This window comes from Nerophis lumbriciformis, linkage group LG37 (genome assembly GCF_033978685.3).
Source record: "Nerophis lumbriciformis linkage group LG37, RoL_Nlum_v2.1, whole genome shotgun sequence".
In the NCBI taxonomy this organism is placed as follows: Eukaryota; Metazoa; Chordata; class Actinopteri; order Syngnathiformes; family Syngnathidae; genus Nerophis; species Nerophis lumbriciformis.
Window position 1 is genome coordinate 4,674,337 of NC_084584.2, and position 26,880 is coordinate 4,701,216.

A 26,880-nucleotide genomic window follows, 5' to 3' on the forward strand; every position below is an offset into this window, starting at 1 on the left:
TATCTTGTTTTTACAATATGCACGGAAAGTAGCCAGCTTTTCTTGAAAGTCTTTAGGCAGTTGCTGTGAAATAGTAGTCCGTGTGCGGATGGAGAGATTGCGTCTTTTCATGAACCGGAAACCTGTCGCTTAGTAGGAGCCATTTTGTGGTCTTTACAGATGTAAACACACAAAGGAAATGAAACGTAATATCCGCGCGCTTTTTCTTCTTCTACGCGGGCGGGTGGTTGCTTACAGTAGAAGAAGCAGCGCTTCCTGTTCTATGGGGGCGGGTGCTTACCTTGGCGGTTGCTTGCGTAGAAGAAGAAGCACTTCCTGTTCTACGGGGAAAAGAGATGGCGGCTGTTTACCGAAGTTGCGAGACCGAAACTTTATGAAAATGAATCTTAATATTTATCCATATATAAAGCGCACCGGGTTATAAGCCGCACTGTCAGCTTTTGAGTAAATTTGTGGTTTTTAGGTGCGGCTAATAGTGCGGAAAATACGGTAGTATTTTAGTATCAACCTATTCCGGGTTACGGTTGCAGTGATAAAAAATACGGTTTTTCATTAATTTAAAAAAAAAATTTTTTTTTAAATGCGCGAGGCTATTTATAGCACCGCTGCCAACCACGAGGCATTGTTTCCAAACGAGCGAACGATCATGGAATCAGCCGGAGAAAAATCGCAAACGAGTCTTAAACCGAAAAGAAAACTGCAGTCATTCCGTGAAGAATATTCAAAAGCCTATCCGGGAATAATTATCCGTTCCAAAAAGGGTGAAAACTACGCGAATTGCACCTTGTGCAGACAAGATTTTTCGATCGGACACGGAGGAAATAGCGATGTAAAAGACCACGTTGGGACAAAAGAACACAAGTCTAATGCCGTTGCTAGCGATACAAGTGGAAAACTTTCAACGTTTTTCGGATTTTAGCCACAAAAAGGTAATGACACCAATGTTATCTATTGGAATTGTTTAGTACTGTTAGAAGTGTTTATACTATTTATGCTTTCAAGTCCAAGTTGAAGAAATCTTGTTAAATGTTGACAGCATAACTACCAAAATATAGAAGTATGTCCTTAATATTTTTGCAGTGCTATTTCTGTTGAAAAGTTCAAATGATTACATTAGAGATGTGATGTGCCACTTTTCAAGTGTCTGATGGCATAAATTAATTTTCATAAATTTTTCATATTTTGAATTCTTTTGAAAGGCTTACAAAAAAACTACATTTGAACTGTAATTCCATGCTATTGACAGGACTATTAATTGTAATGAAGTTAGCTTACCATGTTTACAGTATGATAATTGTGATAGAAATGTGAATTTTAGGCACAGAATATTTTTTACAATTGAACAAGGCAGTCGATTATACAAGCTTGGACAGAAAGTTAATAATGACACCAATTTTTTTTTAATGGAATTGTTTAGTACTGTTTTACCATTTGTTTACTGTAAAAAGTGTTTATACTTTCAATTAACAAATTGAAGTCTTGTGAAAGGTTGACAGGATAACTGGCATTAACTGTCAAAATAATTTCAAACTATTGAAGTTAGCTTACAGAATAAACATGTCAATCAACCCATATGATTTTTGCTGTAATATTTTTGTTTTGAAAAGTCACTGTGACTGATAGAAAAGTGATGGTTTTAGCAACATTTTAACCTGTCTGAATGCAATCAATCATTTTGCGTCGGGGGGCGAAGCCTGAACCCTCCACCAGGACTTTGTCCTGGACCTACCGGGGCCTGCGGCCCCTGGACCCTGGCTACTAGGTTTTTCTGATTTCAAAAGTTGGCAGGTATGGATAATGATCGTGATTACAAAATCCATCAAAGTAATCGTGATTATTATTTTGTTTTGGTTTACAACAGGGGTGCTCACACTTTTTCTGCAGGCGAGCTACTTTTCAATTGATCAAGTCGTGGGGATCTACCTCATTCATATATATCATTTATATTTACTTATTTATGAAATATATGTTTTTGTTAACAAGTTAAAGGTGTTTAATGATAATGCAAGCATGTTTAATGCATATAGTTAATATTGTTAACAAGTTAAAGGTGTTTAATGATAATACAAGCATGTTTAACACATATAGTTCATATTGTTAACAACTTAAAGGTGTTTAATGATAATACAAGAATGTTTAATACATATAGTTAATATTGTTAACAACTTAAAGGTGTTTAAAGATAATACAAGCATGTTTAACACATATAGTTAATATTGTTAACAACTTAAAGGTGTTTAAAGATAATACAAGCATGTTTAACACATATAGTTAATATTGTTAACAAGTTAAAGGTGGTAAAAGATAATACAAGCATGTTTAACACATATAGATTCCTTTCTTTCATGAAGACAAGAATATAAGTTGGTGTATTACCTGATTCTGATGACTTGCATTGATAGGAATCAGACAGTGGTGCTGATAACGTCCGCATGTTCGAATGGAGGAGAAAAAAAGTCCTCCTTTCTGTCCAATACCACATGAAAGTGGTTGCTTTTTGGCATCTTATTTGTCCAGCTTCCGTACTCCTTTGTATACACTTTACAAGAAATACATTGTCGGCAAACTCCGTAGCTTGCTAGCTTGTGCACGCCAGCTTTCTGAGACTCTTATTTTGTTTGCGCAACTGTGCAACTGTGCAGTCGGTCTTTGGAGTTTTGACGACAGGTACGGCGCCAGAGTCTGTTGAAATAAAGTGTTTCTCGCCTTCCAGTCGGTAATTTTAATGAGCTGGCAGCAGCCAGCGTCATCTCAGAAGACCCTCGGGTGCCGTGAATGTCAATCAAGTGACGAAAGTGACGTCATAGTGAAGATTTATGATCGCTCATTTTTAGGACTGGCTGGTGATCGACTGACACACCCTCCGCGATCGACCGGTAGCTCGCGATCGACGTAATGAGCACCCCTGGTTTACAAGAAGCCTAAAACACAAATCCGAACAGGAAATCTTAAAATCAGCCATATCAGATCATTGCAAAATAAATAACCACATCGTAGACCGGGACAACGGCAAAATCATCGGCACAGAAAGTAACAGACACTCGTAAACGCGTTAACATATTTGCTAATGCTAACGTCGGTGATTATTATTATTTTGCCATAGCCGTCCAGCCCTAAGACCAACATGCAGTGTGAGTACACCCCTAACCCGCTTCTTCTTGCTCCCCCCAGTGTTTTGCTGCCGGTACTGCAGGCCAAAGCCAAGCGTGGCCCTCCCCGCCAAGCCAAGTACTCCATCTATTGCATCAACGCCATGTTCACCAACAGAGACACACACTTTGCTCAGATCTTTGAGGTCCGTCTTTGCTTAGACCACGTTGATTGGCATCAGTCTGTTCATGCATGTGTGTGTGTGTGTAGCCTCTACACAAAGGTCTAGACCCAGCCAACCTGGAGCAGCTCATCACCCCTCTGACCACCTTAGGCCACCTGGCCCAACTGGCCCCAGAGCAGTTTGCTGCTCCTCTCAAGTCGCTGGTGGCCAACTTCATAGTAAAAGATCTGCTGATGAACGACAGGGTACTGACAGCATTTAGTGGGCAATGGTGGACAGGTGTGTAAATGTATTTGGTGGGCAGGTCCCAGGCAAGAAGACGACCAAACTTTGGGTCCCTGACGATGAGGTTTCCCCCGAGACCATGGCAAAGGTGAGTTTGCGTCCCTCCCTCCCATGACAGACAGTCCTAATTGGTGTTGCAGATTCAGGGCATCAAGCTGATGGTGAGGTGGTTGCTGGGAGTGAAGAACAATCAGAGCAAGTCGGGCAACTCCACGCTGCGCATGTTGACCGCTATTCTGCACAGTGATGGAGATCTCACCGAGCAAGGCAGGATGGGGTAAATCTTCCACCATATTTACACAGTAGCGAGGTCAGGATTTAGCGTGCCAAAGTAAACAGGTTTTCTTTTAATCTGCAGTGGAACCTCGGTTTTTGAGCAGTCTGTAACTCGAAAAATGTGTATGTTGAAGCAGGTTTCTCCATAAGAAACAATGTAAATATAAATATCAATCATCAATCAATGTTTACTTATGTAGCCCTAAATCACCAGTGTCTCAAAGGGCTGCACAAGCCACAACAGATCCCACATCAGGGCAAGGAAAAACTCAACCCAATGGGACAATGAGAAACCTTGGAGGGGACCGCAGATGTGGGGACCCCCCCAAGCCCCTCCCGGGCGACCGGTGCAATGGACGTCGAGTGGATCTAGTATAATATTGTGAGAGTCCAGTCCATAGTGGGTCTAACATAATAGTGTGAGTCCAGTCCATAGTGGATCTAACATAATAGTGAGAGTCCAGTCCATTGTGGATCTAACATAATAGTGAGAGTCCAGTCCATAGTGGATCTAACATAATAGTGAGAGTCCAGTCCATAGTGGATCTAACATAATAGTGTGAGTCCAGTCCATAGTGGATCTAACATAATAGTGAGAGTCCAGTCCATAGTGGATCTAACATAATAGTGTGAGTCCAGTCCATAGTGGATCTAACATAATAGTGTGAGTCCAGTCCTCAGTGGCCTAGTGGTTAGAGTGTCCGCCCTGAGATCGGTAGGTTGTGGGTTCAAACCCCGGCCGAGTCATACCAAAGACTATAAAAAAATGGGACCCATTACCTCCCTGCTTGGCACTCAGTATCAAGGGTTGGAATTGGGGGTTAAATCACCAAAAATGATTCCCGGGCGCGGCCACCGCTGCTGCCCACTACTCCCCTCACCTCCCAGGGGGTGATCAAGGGTGATGGGTTAAATGCAGAGAATAATTTCGCCACACCTAGTGTGTGTGTGACAATCATTGGTACTTTAACTTTAACTTTATAGTGGATCTAACATAATAGTGAGAGTCCAGTCCATAGTGGATCTAACATAATATTGTGTGAGTCCAGTCCATAGTGGATCTAACATAATAGTGAGAGCCCAGTCCATAGTGGATCTAACATAATAGTGTGAGTCCAGTCCATAGTGGATCTAACATAATAGTGTGAGTCCAGTCCATAGTGGATCTAACATAATAGTGTGAGTCCAGTCCATAGTGGATCTAACATAATAGTGTGAGTCCAGTCCATAGTGGATCTAACATAATAGTGAGAGTCCAGTCAGTAGTGGATCTAACATAATAGTGAGAGTCCAGTCCATAGTGGATCTAACATAATAGTGAGAGTCCAGTCAGTAGTGGATCTAACATAATAGTGTGAGTCCAGTCCATAGTGCATCTAACATAATAGTGTGAGTCCAGTCCATAGTGGATCTAACATAATAGTGTGTGTCCAGTCCATAGTGGATCTAACATAATAGTGAGAGTCCAGTCCATAGTGGATCTAACATAATAGTGAGAGTCCAGTCCATAGTGGATCTAACATAATAGTGAGAGTCCAGTCCATAGTGGATCTAACATAATAGTGAGAGTCCAGTCCATAGTGGATCTAACATAATAGTGTGAGTCCAGTCCATAGTGGATCTAACATAATAGTGAGAGTCCAGTCCATAATGGATCTAACATAATATTGTGAGAGTCCAGTCCATAGTGGATCTAACATAATAGTGAGAGTCCAGTCCATAGTGGATCTAACATAATAGTGTGAGAGTCCAGTCCATTGTGGATCTAACATAATAGTGAGAGTCCAGTCCATAGTGGATCTAACATAAAATGGTGAGAGTCCAGTCCATAGTGGATCTAACATAATAGTGAGAGTCCAGTCCATAGTGGATCTAACATAATAGTGAGAGTCCAGTCCATAGTGGATCTAACATAATAGTGAGAGTCCAGTCCATAGTAGATCTAACATAATAGTGAGAGTCCAGTCCATAGTGGATCTAACATAATTGTGAGAGTCCAGTCCATAGTGGATCTAACATAATAGTGAGAGTCCAGTCCATATTGCATCTAACATAATTGTGAGAGTCCAGTCCATCGTGGATCCAACATAATAGTGAGAGTCCAGTCCATAGTGGATCTAACATAATAGTGAGAGTCCAGTCCATAGTGGATCTAACATAAGAGCCCAGTCCATAGTGGATCTAACATAATAGTGAGAGTCCAGTCCATAGTGGATCTAACATAATAGTGAGAGTCCAGTCCATAGTAGATCTAACATAATAGTGAGAGTCCAGTCCATAGTGGATCTAACATAATAATGAGAGTCCAGTCCATAGTGGATCTAACATAATAGTGAGAGTCCAGTCCATATTGCATCTAACATAATTGTGAGAGTCCAGTCCATCGTGGATCCAACATAATAGTGAGAGTCCAGTCCATAGTGGATCTAACATAATAGTGAGAGTCCAGTCCATAGTGGATCTAACATAAGAGCCCAGTCCATAGTGGATCTAACATAATAGTGAGAGTCCAGTCCATAGTGGATCTAACATAATAGTGAGAGTCCAGTCCATAGTAGATCTAACATAATAGTGAGAGTCCAGTCCATAGTGGATCTAACATAATAATGAGAGTCCAGTCCATAGTGGATCTAACATAATAGTGAGAGTCCAGTCCATATTGGATCCAACATAATTGTGAGAGTCCAGTCCATCGTAGATCCAACATAATAGTGAGAGTCCAGTCCATAGTGGATCTAACATAATAGTGAGAGTCCAGTCCATAGTGGATCTAACATAATAGTGAGAGTCCAGTCCATAGTGGATCCAACATAATAGTGAGAGTCCAGTCCATAGTGGGGCCAGCAAGAGACCATCCCGAGCGGAGACAGGTCAGCAGCACAGAGATGTCCCCAACCGATGCACAGACGAGCGGTCCACCCCGGGTCCCGACTTTGGACAGCCAGCGCTTCATCCGTGACCACCGAACCTGTGCCCCCCCCATCCACGAAGGAGAGGGTGGCAGAGCAGAAAAGAAACGGCAGATCAACTGGTCTAAAAGGGGGATCCAGCCTCAACAAAAGTCCATACTTTTTAGTTTGTACAATTTGAACCCAATCTCAAGTGCTGTACAGTATTGTATATCACACAAACAAAACAAGGGGTCAATTTTTTTATTTTTTTTAACTAGTCAAAACAACAAGCTGCTGTTCTCTGTGCCCTACTTTTATTCGTACACACAAAAGTTTTCAAATGAAGGAGTTGGTAAACAGAGGTTCCACTATATTTGAAACAGTCGGATGGAGAAAAACTAATTGTTATTTTAATGGTTATTTCTCTAAATCCCAGCAAACCGGACATGTCGAGGTTACGACTCGCGGCCGCCTGCGCCCTCCTAAAGCTGGCCCAGGAGCCGTGTTATCACGAAATCGTCACCCTGGAGCAGTATCAGCTGTGCTCGCTCGTCATCAACGTACGTCTTATTTTGAAAGGCCGCATCTCCCTTCCCCCTGTTCTCCGCCGACCGGCATCGCCGTTTTCCTGTCTTCCAGGACGAGTGTTACCAGGTGCGTCAGGGCTTTTCCCAGAAGCTCCATCGGGGTCTTTGCCGCCTGCGCCTGCCTCTGGAGTACATGGCCGTCTTCGCCCTGTGCGCCAAGGACCCGGTCAAGGAGCGGCGGGCCCACGCGCGCCAGTGCTTAGTGAAGAACGTCAACATACGGCGCGAGTACCTCAAGCAGCACGCCGCCATCAGCGGTAGGAACGAGGCACGTCTTGGAACGGGGCGACGGGGGAATGTGATGGATGTTTGTGCTTGTACACAGACAAGCTGTTCTCGCTGCTGCCGGAGTACGTGGTGCCCTACGCCATCCACCTGCTGGCGCACGACCCCGACTACGTCAAAGTGCAGGACATCGAGCAGCTCAAGGACATCAAAGAGTGAGTAGCGCCGCCACCAAACTCCGCCGTGTGGTCATTTTCTGAACGGCTGCCTCCTTGGTAGAGCTCTGTGGTTCGTGCTGGAGATCATCATGGCCAAGAACGAGAACAACAGCCACGCCTTCATCAGGAAAATGGTGGAGAACATCAAACAGACGAAAGATGCTCAGGCGGCCAGCGACTCAAAAACAAATGAGGTACATCATCTCGTCCACACACGCAAATAGGACAGGTCACAAAATCCACGGTGGCCACGGTTTTGTGACCGTTTTCCTTTGGGTTCGGTGTAGGGTTGTACGGTATACCAGTACTAGCATAGTACCGCCATACTAATGAATCATTCTGTACTATACTGCCTCTAAAAAGTACTTTTTTTCGACGGCGCATCATGTCATGTCATGTCATGTCATGACATGACATTGCTGTGGAGATGGCACCGCAACACCCCCTTACACCGCCCACCCTCGCTCATCTACTCATTGTTGAGTTAAGAGTTGAATTTTACGAGCAGAGAAGCATGTTGGGCAGCGCGCACACACGGAGTACTTACAAGCAGACACAGTGTGTAGACAGAAAAGGGAGAATGGACGCATTTTGGCCTGAAAACTAAAGATAAAGGTGAAGTTATAACACTGAAACACCCTCAGGAAGAGGTGCTTTAAGTCATGGCTAGCTAGTGTTTTGGCTACTTCTAAATCACTAATCCTCGTCTCCATGGCGACAAATAAAGTGAGTTTATTACAAGTACATACCTGCCAACTACTCCGGTTTTCCCGTAATTAGTACGGTTTTCATCAACCTATTCCGGGTTACGGTTGCAGTGATAAAAAATACGGTTTTTCATTAATTAAAAAAATATATTTTTAAAAAAGTTTTATTCACGAAATCGCGTAACAACAATGACAATCGACACTGCTTCCCGTAACTTCCTATCGAGCCATTCCGAATGCCATGCGCGAGGCTATTTATAGCACCGCTGCCAAGCACGAGGCACCAGTTGTATGGCGTCACATTAGTGCCAAAAATCCGAGCGCATAAAAACTGTTATCGCGCGCTGATTCTCCACTTCGTGCGCGCGCGACACCATTTTGCGCGCGCGTGGTGCCTTTTAGCGCGCACGCGGTGCCTTTCTGCGCGCTCTCTGTGTACTCCTGGCATTTCTCCTCGCACTGTCATGTTTCTTTTTGGCACTTTGGGGGCGGGTATGCTTATACGGCCCCTCCTTTCTGATTGGTCAGGCGAAAAACGCTGAAAAATGCTCAGAGCCAATCAGAAGTATAGCAGGGCGGGTCATCGTCAATATGTATCAAGATTTACGGAGGAAGAAGTGGATAAAAAAATGTCGCGCGCTGATGAAGGTTATTTCATAGCACATAAACACAATACAGGGTAATACAAAATGTGATCCAAATAAATAATAAGACAACAAACACCATAATCACATCTTTCAGCCAGAACTGGTCCACCAGCAATAACATTATTTTATATTTTCACTTCTTCTTGAACATTTGTTTTCTAATTTATGGAATTTCTTTTGATTCAGCCATAAAATTAATGAAATAATCTTTGAATTTTGTTTTTAAAATGTTAAAAGTAGCTTTTAATAATGTATTCTGAAACAGTTTAAAATAATCAGAGAACTGACTAACACTGACCCTACACAACTATGTGGCACAATTAAGTCTTTTTTTTTTTTAAAGCGAAAGAGGTAATTTCAACAGCATCCTATGTCATATCTACATGGAATAAGATTTGTAACAAGGCAAACCGTTTGTAAATTGGTCGAAAATCGAGCAAGTTATGGTAATTTAGGTAGTACATGTACCATTAACATCAATGTAATGATTGAGGCTAGATGTCCGAGGTAAGATGGCTACAACGTTGCTACACTGGAGAATGATTGGTCATATGAAAAATGCTCACAGCCAATCAGAAAGAAGGGGCCGTCTAAGCATACCCGCCCCCAAAGTGCCAAAAAGAAACATGACAGCGCGAGGAGAGATGCCAGGAGTACACAGAGAGCGCGCAGAAAGGCGTCGAAGTGGAGAATCAGTGCGCGATAACAGTTTTTATGCGCTCGGATTTTTGGCACTAATGTGACGCCATACAGTTGCCATTGTTTCCAAACGAGCGAACGATCATGGAATCAGCCGGAGAAAAATCGCAAACGAGTCTTAAACCGAAAAGAAAACTGCAGTCATTCCGTGAAGAATATTCAAAAGCCTATCCGGGAATAATTATCCGTTCCAAAAAGGGTGAAAACTACGCGAATTGCACCTTGTGCAGACAAGATTTTTCGATCGGACACGGAGGAATTAGCGATGTAAAAGACCACGTTGGGACAAAAAAACACAAGTCTAATGCCGTTGCTAGCGATACAAGTGGAAAACTTTCAACGTTTTTCGTCGCCCAAACAGTGATGGTTTTAGCAACATTTTAACCTATCTGAATGCTAATAATCATTTTGCGTCGGGGGGCCTGAACCCCCCACCAGGACTTTGTCCTGGACCTACCGGGGCCTGCGGCCCCTGGACCCTGGCTACTAGGTTTTTCTGATTTCAAAAGTTGGCAGGTATGCAAGTATTATCATCACTGGAAAACGAGGAATAGCTAAACATGCTTCACTACACACCGTAGCTCACCGGCGTCACAATGTAAACAAACGCCATGGGTGGATCGACACCTGACATCCACTGTAATGATACCAAGTACAGGAGCGTATCTAGTCGATACTACTATGATTACATCGATATTTTTTAGCATCACAAAAAAAAAAATTTATTTTATTTTTTTTAATTTATATTATGTTTATAAAGTCAGAAAATATGTCCACATGAGGACTTTGAATATGACCAATGTATGATCCTGTAACTCCTTGGTATCGGATCCATACCTAAATGTGTGGTATCATCCAAAACTAATGTAAAGTATCAAAGAAGAGAAGAATAAGTGATTATTACATTTTAACAGAAGTGTAGATAGAACATGTTCAAACAGAAAATAAGCAGATATTAACAGTAAATGAACAAGTAGATTAATAATCAATTTTTACAGTTTGTCCTTAATAATGTTGACAAATAATAGGTGTATAAATGACACATTATGTTACTGCAGGCTAATTAGGAGTCTTTGTTTGTTTACTTACTACTAAAAGACAAGTTGTCTATTTTATTTAAGGACTAAATGACAATAATAAACATATGTTTCATGCACCCTAACATTTTTTGTTCAAATAAAGCAAATAAAGACATTTTTTGTGGTCCCCTTTATTTAGAAAAGTATCGAAATACATTTTGGTACCGGTACCAAAATATTGCTATTGTGACAACCCTAGTTCCGTGCACATTTTTAGTTCTTTTTAACAGCCCAGAACACCATATATCCCAATTAGGGATGTCACGGTATGATTTTTTATCACGGTTATTGTAACCAAAATTATCATGGTTATCATTATTATGCCGATAATTTTAAGTGTGCTCGAAATTTTAAGAAACTACTCATGCTAAAATCCTTTCAACCAAGTTTTATTAAAAAAAAAAAAAAAAACGCAAACAAGACATTATAAACAAAGTAATACAGCAGAAACAAAATAATACTGTAAATCAATAAAAATAGATATGAAAATGTTCTCAAGATGGCACCTTTATGGACATAAGACATAGCTGCAGTTTTTGTCCTAAATTAAAATATTGTTCATGTATACATAACGCTGCCAGTTAGGGCCAAAATAATAATAATATCAATATTGAAATTACGATTATTATTCATGATTATTGATTATGTTTGGTAAAACAGTGCTGTGTGTAATTTGTAATATCTAATAATATCTGTATATTTAAGACAAATATTTGTGTTTTTGTCAGATTTTTTATTGCATGCCTTTATCTCTATTTTTACATTTTCATAGAGAGGTATTTTTTAAGTTACTAATGAATGGTACTCATGAACTAAAAACGGTACTATACTGCCTCTGAAAAATACTGGTGCTATTTTGTTAATTTTTTCATGGACATCACGGCGGCACCGTAGTCACGACGTGCTGGAGCAGAGGCGCACGTACATAGTACTTGCAAGCAGACACGTGTGAAGACAAAAGAGACGGAATGGACGCATTTTGACTTAAAAACAAACGATAAATGTGAGGCTATAAACACTAAAGCGCCACTCTACAAGAGGTGCTTTGAAACATAGTTAGCAGCTAACGTCCATCCGCAATCAGCAGTGTTTTAGCTACTTATAAATCACTAATCCTGGCCTCCAAGGCGACAAAGTATGTTTCTTACAAGTATCATTAATGCAGGACGATATCATTAATATTAGCTAGTTGTTACAGTATTAATTGATATATATATATATATATATATATATATAGCTTATATATTGCGCACTATTGACATGTGATCTACTGAAAACTTGACCACAGGAAAAAGACTTTGATCAACGAAAACCGCGCTACCGAAGCGGGATGTAAACAAAACACACATCATTGTGACTGTCTGGAGCGTTGTCAGCATGTCTGTGATGAAGCCTTGTCAGCATGTCTGTGATGGAGCGTTGTCAGCATGTCTGTGATGTGGACCTAATTTTTGTATATATCCCAGATATACCCGTGGACAGCCATCTACAAAATATGCAAATATTTAGAGGACAGAGGCGGCTTTTGAAGATGAACCCTAACCCAACAGCGCCAAGCAAGTGTGACGTCATGCTCACTGCAGCTAGCCTCTTTAGTCAGGGACACCAAGGGACAGAAGTAGTCTCTAAACACGAGTACATTCTATAATAACACCAGAAGAAGATGCTAGATTTGTTGTTGATTGTTTTTTATATTTTTAAAAAGTTATGAAAAGTCTGTAAACACTTAAAAAAATCTCAACAAAGTACCTTGTACAATAAGCAGCAACAATTAAAAAATATAGCAAAACGATTAAAAAAAATATTAATAATAATTAATAGTTACAGTATTAATTTATATATATATATATATATATATATATAGCCTGTATATTGCGCACTATTGACATGTGATCTACCGAAAACTTGACCACAGGAAAAAGACTTTGATCACCGAAAACCGCGCTACCAAAGCCGGATGTAAACAAAACACACGCCATTGTGACTGTCTGGAGCGTTGTCAGCATGTCTGTGATGGAGCGTTGTCAGCATGTCTGTGATGGAGCGTTGTCAGCATGTCTGTGATGGAGCGTTGTCAGCATGTCTGTGATGGAGCGTTGTCAGCATGTCTGTGATGGAGCGTTGTCAGCATGTCTGTGATGTGGATGTGATTTTTATATATATCCCAGATAACACCAGAAGATGATGCTAGATTTGTTGCTAGTTGTTTTGTTATTTTTAAAAAGTCATGAAAAGTCTGTTAAAAAAATATCCACAAAGTACCTTGTACAATGAGCAGCAACACTTGAAAATATAGCAAAAAGATAACAAAAAATGTTAATACTAATTAATAGTAATATTTGTTTTAAATGTATGTATACATTTTTTAATTCTTTTTAAAGAAAGTCATATCAAATTATGCAAATGACGTCACGGTGACCACGCCTCCACCGCCACATGTCTGTTTAGGAGGAAGCCTGGTAAATAAAGTAAGGCTCCACTTTTCGGAAAATGCGCTACCTTGTTGCTAATATACATTGGGTTTGCTATTGAAACGCTACTGCTTAGCATTAGCGATTTTACATGGCGATTTCAACGTCTCCAATTTTTTTCCACGTTACAATCAAACAGCTGGTGCGTAATACTTACAGTATTAACACTTTTGGGCGCAACAAAAGACTAGATTGAGCAAACACTGGACTGTGTATACACTACTGCTATCTACGTTTTGGAATTGCAATGGGGAGGGGGTGTATAGGTGCCAAAACAACAGGCGCCAGGGGTCGTCCCCTCCCTAACACGCGCTCGCCGTCCCTCCACAGAAGCTGTACACGGTGTGTGACGTCGCCATGAACATCATCATATCCAAGAGCACCACCTACAGCCTGGAGTCCCCCAAAGACCCCGTGCTGCCCAGCAGGTTCTTCACCAAGCCCGATAAGGTGGTCGCCATGACGACGTCACCAAGCAGCATCATCAGCAGCATGTATAAAAGCATCTTGTGTGCTCTACGTTGCAGAACTTCAGCAACACAAAGAACTATCTCCCGCCTGAGATGAAGTCCTTCTTCGTGCCAGGGAAAGTGAGTGTCCTGCAAGCAGGTCCAGCATGTGTGTGTGACGGTGCTGACATGGAAGTGTCCCCGCAGCCCAAGTCGGCCAACGTGTTGGGCGCCGTCAACAAGCCGCTGTCGTCCGCCGGCAAGCAGATCCCCAGCAAGGCGTCCCGCATGGAGACGGTCACCAACGACGACTCCTCGTCCAACCCTGGCTCTCCTCAGCGCAACAAGAGCAGGTAGAGTGAGGTGTGCTCACCTGCACCACGCATCATCATGTGACTGACTGCAAGGTGTTCATGTGTGTGTGTCAGGCTGGACACTTCTGAGTTGGACCACAGTGAGAACGAGGACTATGGCAGCACAGACAAGGTAGGACCCTCTTCACTTCTCACATCATGGCTCTTCTTCTTCTTCTTTCTGTTTCCTCCTTTTCTTTCTCCTTTTCTCGTCCTCTTCCTTTTCTTCTTCCTCTTCTTTCTGTTCTTTTTCTTCTTTTCCTTTCTCCTTTTTCTTCCTCTTCCTTTCCTTCTTCCTCTTTCTGTTCTGTTTCTTCTTTTTCTTTCTCCTTTTTCGTCCTCTTCCTTTTGTTCTTCCTCTTCTTTCTGTTCTTTTTCTTCTTTCTGTTTTTTCTTTTTCTTTCTCCTTTTCTTCTTTCTGTTTCTTCCTTTTCTTTCTCCTTTTTCGTCCTCTTCCTTTTATTCTTCCTCTTCTTTCTGTTCTTTTTCTTCTTTCTGTTTTTTCTTTTTCTCTCTCCTTTTTTTTCTTTCTGTTTCTTCTTTTTCTATCTCCTTTTTGTTATTTCTGTTCCTTCTAATTTTTCTTTCTTGTTTTTTTCTCTTTTATTCTTCCTCTTCTTCTTGTTCTTCCTCTTCTTTCTGTTCTGTTTCTTCTTTGTTTCTTCTTTTTCTTCTTTCTGTTTCTTCTTTTTCTTTCTCCTTTTTGTAATTTCTGTCTCTTCAAAATGATCTTTCTCCTTTTTCTTCCTCTTTCTTTTATTCTTCCTCTTCTTGTTCTTCCACTTTTTGTCTTCTTCCTCCTCTTTTTTTATTCCTTTTTGTCTTCCTCCTTCCTCTTCATTTCCCTTTTCTTCCTCCTTTTCCCCTGCCTTCTTCTTTGTCTTCTTTGTCTCCATGTTATTCTTTCTGTTTCATCTTTTTCATTCCCTTTTTCTTCCTGTTCTTGTTCTTCCTTTTTTCCTATTTGTCTTCCTCCTTTGTCCTCCTATTCTTCCTATTCTTGTTTTTCGTCATTGTCCTTCTACTTCTTCCTTTTCCCTTCTTCCTCTTCCTTTTCTTCTTATTATTTTCCATCTTCCTCTTCTTCTTGTTCTTCTTTCTCCTTATTGTTCTTCCTCTTTTTCCTTCTTCCTTTTTGTCTTCCTCTTTCCTCTTATTCTTCTTTTTCTTTTTGCTTTTCTTCTTTCTCTTTCTTGTTCTTTTTTTCTTCCTCTTCTTCTTTCTCCTTCCTCTTTTTCAAGTTTTTCCTTATTCTCCTTTTTCTTGTTTTTCCTTATTCTCCTTTTTCTTATTTTCATCCTCTTTTTCCTGTTCCTCCTCTTCCAGGTATGTGAGATGTGGAAAATGTGGAAATGGCCGTTTTTTATTTATCATTTTATGGCTCCTCCTCTTCTTCTTGCTCCTCCTCCTCCACCTTATTTATCATCTTATGGCTCCTCCTCTTCTTCTTGCTCCTCCTCCTCCACCTTATTTATCATCTTATGGCTCCTCCTCCTCTTCTTCTTTTTCTTCTTCTTGCTCCTTCTTTATCAACTTATGGCTCCTCCTCCTATTCTTCTTTTTTTTCTTGCTCCTCCTCCCTTTCTTTGTTTTCGTCTTCTTGCTCCTGCTACCCCTTCTTCTTCTTCTTCTTCTTCTTCTTGCTCCTCTTCCTCTTTCTTCTTTATCATCTTATGGCTCCTCCTCCTCCTCTTCTCCTTTTTCTTCTTTTTGCTCCTCCTCCTCCTCTTCTTTTTCTTCTTCTTGCTCGTCCTCCGATTCTTCTTTTTTTTCCTTTGCTCTTCCTCCCCTTCTTTGTTTTCTTCTTCTTGCTCCTCCTCCCCTTCTTCTTCTCCTTCTTCTTCTTGCTCCTCTTCCTCTTTCTTCTTTATCTTCTTATGGCTCGTCCTCCGATTCTTCTTTTTTTTTCTTTGCTCCTCCTCCCCTTCTTTGTTTTCTTCTTCTTGCTCCTCCTCCCCTTTTTCTTCTTCTTCTTATTCTCCTTCTTGCTCCTCGTCCTTCTTTATCTTCTTATGGTTCCTCCTCCGAGTCTTCTTTTTCTTTTGTTGTAATGGCTCCTCCTACTCCACTTCTTATTCTTTTTGTTCTTCTTGCTCTTCCTCTTCCACCTTCTTTATCATTGTCCTCTTCTTCTTTTTCTTCTTCTTGCTCCTCCTTCTTTATCAAATTATGGCTCCTCTTCCTCTTCTTCTTCTTCATATTTTTCTTTTCCTTGCTCCTCCTCCCCTTCTTCTTCTTTTTGCTCCTCCTCCTCCTTAATCTTCTTATGGCTTCTCCTCCTTTTCTTCTTCTTTTTCTTCTTCTTGCTCCTCTTCCTCCCCTTCTTATAGCTCCTCCCCTTTTTTGTTTTCTTTTTCCTGCTCCTTCTCTGCCGCTTCTTTTTCTTTTTCTTCTTCTTGCTCTTCATCCTTCATCTTTATCATCTTATGGTTCCTCCTCTTCCTCTTCTTCTTCTTCTTCTTCTTCTTGCTTTTCTTCTTCTTCTTCTTGCTCCTCTACCCCTCCTTATTCTTCTTATGGCTCCTCCCCTTCTTCTTGCTCCTCCCCTTCTCCTTGCTCCTTCCCGCGTGGCGCCCCCAGCAGGCCATTGTGACACAGTGCTGCCTGGTCCTTGCAGGAGAGTGAGAAAGGGCGCGGGCGTAAGCGCGGCGTGACGGCGTGCAGCGAGGACGTGGACAGCAGGCCCAAGCGTGGACGCAAGAAGGCGGCGGCCATGGCCAGCACAGAGTGTGAGGACCAGTGGACACCAGACACCCAGCCGGAGGACGAGCAGAACAGCCCACCCAAGAAGGGACGTCGGGGGCGGCCCCCCAAGGCCGCCGCCGCCAACCAGGACACGCCCACCAAAGGGAAGCGGGGGCGGAAGAAGGCGGCTCCTCCCCCGGAGGAGGAGGAGGAGGAGGAGGAAGAGGAGGAGAGGGCGGGGGAGGAGGAGGAGGAAGATGAAGACGTGAGCAGTGAAAACGTGGAGGTGAAGACCAGAGGAGGACGACTGACTCGCACACCTCGACGATCACAAGGGTGACTCTCTTCTTCTTCTCTTTCTTATTCTTCTTCTTCTTTCTCTTCTTCTTCTCCTTCTTCCTCTTTCTCTTCTTCTTCTTCCTCTTTCTCTTCTTCTTCTTCCTCCTTCTTCTTCTTCTTTCTCTTCTTCTTGTTCTCCTTCTTCTTCTCCTTCTCTTTCTTTCTCTTTATCTTCTTCTTCTTCTTCTTTTGCCTCTTCTTTTTCTTCTTCCTCTGCTTTTGCCTCTTCTTTTTCTTCTTCTTTTTCTTCTTCTTCTTCTTCCTCTTGTTACTTTTACTCTTCTTCCTCTTCTCCTCGTTTTCTTCCGCTCCCTCTTATTTTTCTTCTTCCTCCTTTTCTTTTTCTTCTTCTTCTTCTTTTTCTTCTTTGCTTCTCTTCTTCCTCTTCTTACTTTTCCTTTTCCTCTTCTTTCTCTTCCTCTTTTTCTTCTTCTTCTCCCTCTTCTTCTTCTTCCTCCTTCTTTTCTTCTCTTCTTTGTCTTCTTCCTCTTCTTACTTTTCCTTTTCCTTTTCTTTCTATTCTTCTTCCTCCTCTTTTTTCTTCTTCTTCCTCTTCCTCCTTTTTCTTCTCTTCTTCCTCTTCCTCTTTTATCACTTCTTCTTCCTCTTCCTCTTCTTCTTCTGCCTCTTTTGCCTCTTCCTCCTTTTCCTCTTCTTACTCTTACTCTTCTTCCTCTTCCTCTCCCTCTTCTTCCTCTTATTTTTCTTCTTCCTCTTCCTCCTTTTCTTTTCTTCTCTTCTTCTTCCTCTTCCTTTTCCTTTTCCTCTTCTTTCTCTTCCTCTTTTTCTTCTTCTTCTCCCTCTTCTTCTTCCTCCTTCTTTTCTTCTCTTCTTTGTCTTCTTCGTCCTCTTCTTACTTTTCCTTTTCTTTTTCTTTCTATTCTTCTTCCTCCTCCTCTTTTTTTCTTCTTCTTCCTCTTCCTCCTTTTTCTTCTCTCCTTACTCTTCCTCTTTTTTCACTTCTTCTTCCTCTTCCTCTTTTTCTTCTTCTTCTCCCTCTTCTTCTTCTTCCTCCTTCTTTTCTTCTCTTCTTTGTCTTCTTCCTCTTCTTACTTTTCCTTTTCCTTTTCTTTCTATTCTTCTTCCTCCTCTTTTTTCTTCTTCTTCCTCTTCCTCCTTTTTCTTCTCTTTTTACTCTTCCTCTTTTATCACTTCTTCTTCCTCTTCCTCTTCTTCTTCTGCCTCTTTTGCCTCTTCCTCCTTTTCCTCTTCTTACTCTTACTCTTCTTCCTCTTCCTCTCCCTCTTCTTCCTCTTATTTTTCTTCTTCCTCTTCCTCCTTTTCTTTTCTTCTCTTCTTCTTCCTCTTCCTTTTCCTTTTCCTCTTCTTTCTCTTCCTCTTTTTCTTCTTCTTCTCCCTCTTCTTCTTCCTCCTTCTTTTCTTGTCTTCTTTGTTTTCTTCGTCCTCTTCTTACTTTTCCTTTTCTTTTTCTTTCTATTCTTCTTCCTCCTCCTCTTTTTTTCTTCTTCTTCCTCTTCCTCCTTTTTCTTCTCTCCTTACTCTTCCTCTTTTTTCACTTCTTCTTCCTCTTCCTCTTCTTCTTCTGCCTCTTTTGCCTCTTCCTCCTTTTCCTCTTCTTACTCTTACTCTTCTTCCTCTTCCTCTCCCTCTTCTTCCTCTTATTTTTCTTCTTCCTCTTCTTCTTCCTCTTCCTCCTTTTCTTTTCTTCTCTTCTTCTTCCTCTTCCTTTTCCTCTTCTTTCTATTCTTTATCTTCTTTTTTCTTCTTCCTACTCTTCTTCTTTCTTTGACTCTTCTTACTCTTCCTTACTCTTCGTACTGTTTTTCTTATTTTCCTTCTTCCTTTTCTTCCTCTTCCCGTTCTGCCTATTTTTACTCTTAGTATTCTTCTTCTCACTCTTCTTCTTACTCTATTTCTCTTCTTCTTCTTCATCCTCTTACTCTTCTTCTCACTCTACTTATCATCCTCTTACTCTTCTTCTCACTCCTTTTCCTCTTGCTCTTCCTCTTCTTACTTCTTTCTATTCTTCCTTCTTTCTTCAGTTTTTTTCTTCTCTTTTCTTCATTCATTCTCCTTCCTCCTTCTTTCTTCTTCCTTCGTCTTTTTCCTCTTCCTCCTGTTCTTCTTCCTGCTGTGGGGAAGTGTAGTCATCATGATGTTTATCGTGTCAGCAGCACTGAGTCGGTAGCAGAGTCCACACCACAGAAGAGGAGAGGAAGACCACCCAAGTCAGCTCAGCCGCCCGCCAAGAAGCCCACGTAAGAAACCTTCAAACGTGCTGTAACTTCATCTGGTTATATTCCCTCAGACATCCAGGCCTACATATTGGGATGAAGGACTAAATAAATACACTTAGTTTCAGAATGCTTGCTGGTTGATGGGTGATGAAATACTTATGTTCCTCTTGCTAGCACAAGTTCCATCCTAGCTTGAAGTGTTTTGTCCTGCATTTGACCAAATGTGTATTTTTATGGTAATGTTATCATCCGGGCGCTGTATTTAGCATTGAAAAGCATGTTTGATTTCAGGCGCGCAGGACGGTCCAAGACGGCTGCCGCTAAAGAAGACTCTGAGGATGAAGAGGAGCAGGAGGAGGAAGAGCAGCAGGACGAGCCCACACCCAAGGTATGTAACTAAAAAAAAAAAAAAAAAGATTCATGCTTTAGTGCGAGGAAGTTGGCCCCTTTATCTTTGCAAATATTAAAATCATTTGGTGATTTAACCCCCAATTCCAACCCTTGATGCTGAGTGCTAAGCAGGGAGGTAACGGCTCCCATTTTCATAGTCTTTGGTACTATAAAGACCTCCTAGTCTCAGGGCAGACACTCTAACCACTTGGCCACCCAGCTGGTAAAACTGCATCAATAATCGATTTTTAATCGAATCGTAATGAAAGATTCCCACCTCGTCCAACAACACTTTTCCTTACTTTGGAACAAACGTCTCGCTCTCATTAGCATTAGTTCCGGGCTACGTCCGCAACTAAAAAACGTTCAACTTTAGAGGTGGGAATCTTTGGCCACCTCACAATTCCGTTATCGATGCATCTTTAATTTATGTATATTGATGTAATTTTACATTTGTTTTCGTTTCACTAAATGAGCGTTTATCACTTAAAACTTTAAAAATAACCTATTATTTTGTACCGTATTTTCCGCACCATAAGCCGCCCTGGGTTATAAGCCGCGCCTTCAATGAACGGCATATTTCAAAACTTTGTCCACCTATAAGCCGCCCCGTGTTATAAGCCGCATCTAACTGCGCTAAAGGGAATGTCAAAAAAACAGTCAGATAGGTCAGTCAAACTTTAATAATATATTAAAAACCAGCGTGATGTGGGCGCGCATGGAGTCGTATATCAACATGGACGGAGCTGCGTGAAAAAAGCCACCCGGCCTCTTCGCGTAAACTTCCCTTAACCACTCGCTCATCTTTTCTTCATCCATCCATCCCTTCGAGTTAGCTTTTATGATGACGCCGGCAGGAAAGGTCTCTTTTGGCAAGGTCTTCCTTTTGAATATCACCATGGGTGGAAGTTTCTGGCCATTAGCATGGCAAGCTAGAACCACAGTGAAGGATGACTTCTCATTCCCTGTGGTGCGAATATTCACCGTACGTGCTCCCGTTGTATCCACAGTGCGGTTCACAGGAATATCAAAAGTCAGTGGAACCTCGTCCATGTTGATAATGTTCTCTGGCCGGATCTTTTTTTCAGCTATCTTGTTTTTACAATATGCACGGAAAGTAGCCAGCTTTTCTTGAAAGTCTTTAGGCAGTTGCTGTGAAATAGTAGTCCGTGTGCGGATGGAGAGATTGCGTCTTTTCATGAACCGGAAACCTGTCGCTTAGTAGGAGCCATTTTGTGGTCTTTACAGATGTAAACACACAAAGGAAATGAAACGTAATATCCGCGCGCTTCTTCTTCTTCTACGGGGGCGGGTGGTTGCTTATAGTAGAAGAAGAAGCGCTTCCTCTTCTATGGGGGCGGGTGCTTACCTTGGCGGTTGCTTGCCGTAGAAGAAGAAGCACTTCCTCTTCTACGGGGAAAAAAGATGGCGTCTGTTTACCGTAGTTGCGAGACCGAAACTTTATGAAAATGAATCTTAATATTAATCCATATATAAAGCGCACCGGGTTATAAGCCGCACTGTCAGCTTTTGAGTAAATTTGTGGTTTTTAGGTGCGGCTAATAGTGCGGAAAATACGGTATATTGATGTAATTTTACATTTGTTTTCGTTTCACTAAATGAGCGTTTATCACTTAGAACTTAAAAAAAAACTATTATTTTGTAATAAGAAACAGTTAAATAATTCCCACATGTATTATCCATCCATCCATCCATTTTCTACCGCTTGTTAATGAAAATGTGTGTAAAACTGCAGCGAGCCACCTTTGGTCCAGTTTTACACACATTCCCATTCATTTAATAATTGTAATAATTAATGAACTGTTTCTTATTACAAATGCACTGTTTTTTAAAGTTGAAAGTGATAAACACGTATTTAGTGGAATGAAAACAAATGTAAAACTGCATCAATAATCGATTTTTAATCGAATCGTAATCAAAGATTCCCACCTCGTCCAACAACACTTTTCCTTACTTTGGAACAAACGTCTTGCTCTCATTATGTGGGCTTTGTACCGAGGATGTCGTTGTGGCTTGTGCAGCCCTTTGAGACACTTGTGATTTAGGGCTATATAAATAAACATTGATTGATTGATTGATTAGCATTAGCACTAGCATTAGCCATGTTTTGCTCGGGAGTGAGGGGGCGGGCGCAACAAAAAAAGACTCAACTTTAGAGGTGGGAATCTTTGGCCATTTCACAATTCTTTAATTTATGTATGTTGATGTAATGTTACATTTCTTTTATGAAAATAAATAAGTGTTTATCACTTGTAACTTAAAAAACTAATTATTTGTAATAAGAAACAGTTAAATGTATTAAATGAATGAAAATGTGTACCATAAGAACCTGATAACAAAAGTGTTTCACTGCAGTCACACAACTGTTTGCATTACTTTATGTGCAATTAATACATGGATTATTGACGTTTACTAATTGATACTACAAACCCTGTTTCCATATGAGTTGGGAAATTGTGTTAGATGTAAATATAAACGGAGCACAATGATTTGCAAATCCTTTTCAACCCATATTCAGTTGAATATGCTACAAAGACAACATATTTGATGTTCAAACTGATAAACCTTTTTTTTTTTTGCAAATAATCATTAACTTTAGAATTTGATGGCAGCAACACGTGACAAAGAAGTTGGGAAAGGTGGCAATAAATACTGATAAAGTTGAGGAATGCTCATCAAACACTTATTTGGAACATCCCACAGGTGTGCAGGCTAATTGGGAACAGGTGGGTGCCATGATTGGGTATAAAAGTAGATTCCATGAAATGCTCAGTCATTCACAAACAAGGACGGGGCGAGGGTCACCACTTTGTCAACAAATGCGTGAGCAAATTGTTGGACAGTTTAAGAAAAACCTTTCTCAAGCAGCTATTGCAAGGAATTTAGGGATTTCACCATCTACGGTCCGTAATATCATCAAAGGGTTCAGAGAATCTGGAGAAATCACTGCACGTAAGCAGCTTCGATCCCTCAGGCTGTACTGCATCAACAAGCGACATCAGTGTGTAAAGGATATCACCACATGGGCTCAGGAACACTTCAGGAAACCACTGTCAGTAACTACAGTTGGTCGCTACATCTGTAAGTGCAAGTTAAAACTCTCCTATGCAAGGCGAAAACCGTTTATCAACAACACCCAGAAACGCCGTCGGCTTCGCTGGGCCTGAGCTCATCTAAGATGGACTGATACAAAGTGGAAAAGTGTTCTGTGGTCTGACAAGTCCACATTTCAAATTGTTTTTGGAAACTGTAGATCGTGTCCTCCGGACCAAAGAGGAAAAGAACCATCCGGATTGTTCTAGGCGCAAAGTGTAAAAAGGCAGCATGTGTGATGGTATGGGGGTGTATTAGTGCCCAAGACATGGGTAACTTACACATCTGTGAAGGCGCCATTAATGCTGAAAGGTACATACAGGTTTTGGAGCAACATATGTTGCCATTCAAGCAACGTTACTATGGACGCCCCTGCTTATTTCAGCAAGACAATGCCAAGCCACGTGTTACATCAACGTGGCTTCATAGTAAAAGAGTGCGGGTACTAGACTGGCCTGCCTGTTTCCCCATTGAAAATGTGTGGTGCATTATGAAGCCTAAAATAGCACAACGGAGACCCCCGGACTGTTGAACAACTTAAGCTGTACATCAAGCAAGAATGGGAAAGAATTCCACCTGAGAAGCTTCAAAAATGTGTCCCCTCAGTTCCCAAACGTTTACTGAGTGTAGTTAAAAGGAAAGGCCATGTAACACAGTGGTGAACATGCCCTTTCCCAACTACTTTGGCACGTGTTGGAGCCATGAAATTCTAAGTTAATTATTATTTGCAAAAAAAAAATAAAGTTTATGAGTTTGAACATCAAATATGTTGTCTTTGTAGCATATTCAACTGAATATGGGTTGAAAAGGATTTGCAAATCATTGTATTCCGTTTATATTTACATCTAACACAATTTCCCAACTCATATGGAAACAGGGTTTGCCACAGCTATATCTAGTGCTAGGATATCCAAACAAACTTGAATGAAGTTGTTAGTCGGCTTGTACTGATAAAGGCTATTAGTCAGCGCAGTAAAACTCCAGTTTCAATGACAATGGTGGAAAAGGCGTGATTGATAGCCGCACTTTGAGAAACCGACTGGCGCCAGTGAGCTGAAATGTATCTTGTTTGCTAATTATTCCAAAGGCTTTCATAATGTCCTCCTGATTCTTACTGCACTTACTGTCACCAAGTTTTGAGTAAAACACTTAAAAAGACCTTCTTGTATGACAAACAATTGCATTTTTATCCAAATGTCATTAATGCCAGCAAATAATTGTGTTTAATCTTATATCTTTTATTATTGAATGTATCAAATGCACCACAATGGAAACAATTGTGCCATCCATTTGCCTTTTTAAAGCCTTACACGGATTCAATTATTTAAGATGTCAATAAACGTATCAATTAATCATGACAGATCACAGTGTGATTAACCTGATCCCTCACTTAAAAAGTAGAATAGTTTGACAAATAAAAAGCAGCACAAAGGAATGGCACAAGTTTGGGGAGATGGATGACATCAGTGGTCAGAGAAAGTATTTTAGAATGACTTCAAAAGCCTTACGCCACCAACAAATGTGGACAGGAAAAGGGATGGCAGCGTTATTTGAATATTTGCACTTATTGCCCTAAATTATTTTGGGTTCTGAATGAAAACATTTTTTTTATTGTACTTTCAAGTTCTTATTAATATTATTGCTTGTTTTTTTGTTTTTTTTGTTGGTTTGTTTTTTATGGCCATAAACTATTTTCATTGCTTAATATATTGTTTTTATTTATTTTTTTAAATAGTGATTTTATGGCCATAAACTATTTTCATTGCTTAATATATTGTTTTTATTTATTTTTTTAAATAGTGATTTTATGGCCATAAACTATTTTCATTGCTTAATATATTGTTTTTATTTTTTATTTGTTAAAGTGATTTTATGGCCATAAACTATTTTCATTGCTTAATATATTGTTTTTATTTATTTTTTAAATAGTGTTTTTATGGCAATAAACTATTTTCATTGCTCAATATATGGTTTTTATTTTAGAAAAGTAATTTTATGGCCATAAACTATTTTCATTGCTTAATATATTGTTTTTATTTAAAAAAAATAGTGATTTTATGGCCATAAACTATTTTCATTGCTTAATATATTGTTTTTATTTTATTTTTTTTTAAAAGTGATTGTATGGCCATAAACTATTTTCATTGCTTAATATGTTTTTATTAAAAAAATAGTGATTTTATGGCCATAAACTATTTTCATTGCTTAATATATTGTTTTTATTAAAAAAAATAGTGATTTTATGGCCATAAACTATTTTCATTGCTTAATATATTGTTTTTATTAAAAAAAAATAGTGATTTTATGGCCATAAACTATTTTCATTGCTTAATATATTGTTTTTATTAAAAAAATAGTGATTTTATGGCCATAAACTATTTTCATTGCTTAATATATATATATATATATATTTTTTTAAGTGATTTTATGGCCATAAACTATTTTCATTGCTTAAAATAGTGATTTTATGGCCATAAACTATTTTCATTGCTTAATATATTGTTTTTATTAAAAAAAAAATAGTGATTTTATGGCCATAAACTATTTTCATTGCTTAATATATTGTTTTTATTTTTATTTTTTAAAGTGATTTTATGGCCATAAACTATTTTCATTGCTTAATATATTGTTTTTATTTATTTTTTTAAAGTGATTTTATGGCCATAAACTATTTTCATTGCTTAATATATTATTTTTATTAAAAAAAATAGTGATTTTATGGCCATAAACTATTTTCATTGCTTAATATATAGTTTTTATTAAAAAAAATAGTGATTTTATGGCCATAAACTATTTTCATTGCTTAATATATTGTTTTTATTTATTTTTTTTTAAGTGATTTTATGGCCATAAACTATTTTCATTGCTTAATATATTGTTTTTATTTTTTTTTTTTAAGTGATTTTATGGCCATAAACTATTTTCATTGCTTAATATATTGTTTTTATTAAAAAAAATATTGATTTTATGGCCATAAACTATTTTCATTGCTTAATATATTGTTTTTATTTTTTTTTTTTAAGTGATTTTATGGCCATAAACTATTTTCATTGCTTAATATATTGTTTTTATTTTTTTTTAAATAGTGATTTTATGGCCATAAACTATTTTCATTGCTTAATATATTGTTTTTATTTTATTTTTTTAAGTGATTTTATGGCCATAAACTATTTTCATTGCTTAATATATTGTTTTTATTTAAAAAATAGTGATTTTATGGCCATAAACTATTTTCATTGCTTAATATATTGTTGTTGTTTTTTTTTTTAAAGTGATTTTATGGCCATAAACTATTTTCATTGCTTAATATATTGTTTTTATTGTTTTTTTTTAAGTGATTTTATGGCCATAAACTATTTTCATTGCTTAATATAATGTTTTTATTAAAAAAATAGTGATTTTATGGCCATAAACTATTTTCATTGCTTAATATATTGTTTTTATTTATTTTTTTAAAGTGATTTTATGGCCATAAACTATTTTCATTGCTTAATATATTGTTTTTATTTATTTTTTTAAAGTGATTTTATGGCCATAAACTATTTTCATTGCTTAATATATTGTTGTTGTTTTTTTTTTAAATAGTGATTTTATGGCCATAAACTATTTTCATTGCTTAATATATTGTTTTTATTTATTTTTTAAAGTGATTTTATGGCCATAAACTATTTTCATTGCTTAATATATATATATATTTTTTTTTTTTTTTAAAGTGATTTTATGGCCATAAACTATTTTCATTGCTTAATATATTGTTTTTATTTTTATTTTTAAAGTGATTTTATGGCCATAAACTCTTTTCATTGCTTAATATATTGTTTTTATTTATTTTTAAATAGTGATTTTATGGCCATAAACTATTTTCATTGCTTAATATATTGTTTTTATTTTTTTTTTTTTAAGTGATTTTATGGCCATAAACTATTTTCATTGCTTAATATATTGTTTTTATTAAAAAAAATAGTGATTTTATGGCCATAAACTATTTTCATT

General features: G+C 39.0%; 1 protein-coding gene across 2 annotated transcripts in view; it reads left to right on the plus strand.

The window, feature by feature from the left end:
• The window catches only part of pds5b (PDS5 cohesin associated factor B), a 93,814-nt gene that overhangs the window by 62,812 nt on the left and 4,122 nt on the right, over positions 1–26,880 (plus strand). The window contains exons 20-34 of one of the 2 annotated variants that reach the window (XM_061931594.2): positions 3,172–3,295; positions 3,361–3,519; positions 3,579–3,647; positions 3,700–3,836; positions 7,163–7,286; positions 7,366–7,570; positions 7,639–7,753; positions 7,818–7,950; positions 13,690–13,809; positions 13,887–13,949; positions 14,016–14,161; positions 14,237–14,294; positions 16,779–17,182; positions 19,318–19,404; positions 19,675–19,771. In XM_061931594.2, coding sequence (XP_061787578.2) covers positions 3,172–3,295; positions 3,361–3,519; positions 3,579–3,647; positions 3,700–3,836; positions 7,163–7,286; positions 7,366–7,570; positions 7,639–7,753; positions 7,818–7,950; positions 13,690–13,809; positions 13,887–13,949; positions 14,016–14,161; positions 14,237–14,294; positions 16,779–17,182; positions 19,318–19,404; positions 19,675–19,771 — 2,041 coding nt within the window. The remainder of the gene's footprint in view (positions 1–3,171; positions 3,296–3,360; positions 3,520–3,578; positions 3,648–3,699; positions 3,837–7,162; positions 7,287–7,365; positions 7,571–7,638; positions 7,754–7,817; positions 7,951–13,689; positions 13,810–13,886; positions 13,950–14,015; positions 14,162–14,236; positions 14,295–16,778; positions 17,183–19,317; positions 19,405–19,674; positions 19,772–26,880) is intronic. The other variant, XM_061931595.2, reaches the window with a different exon arrangement.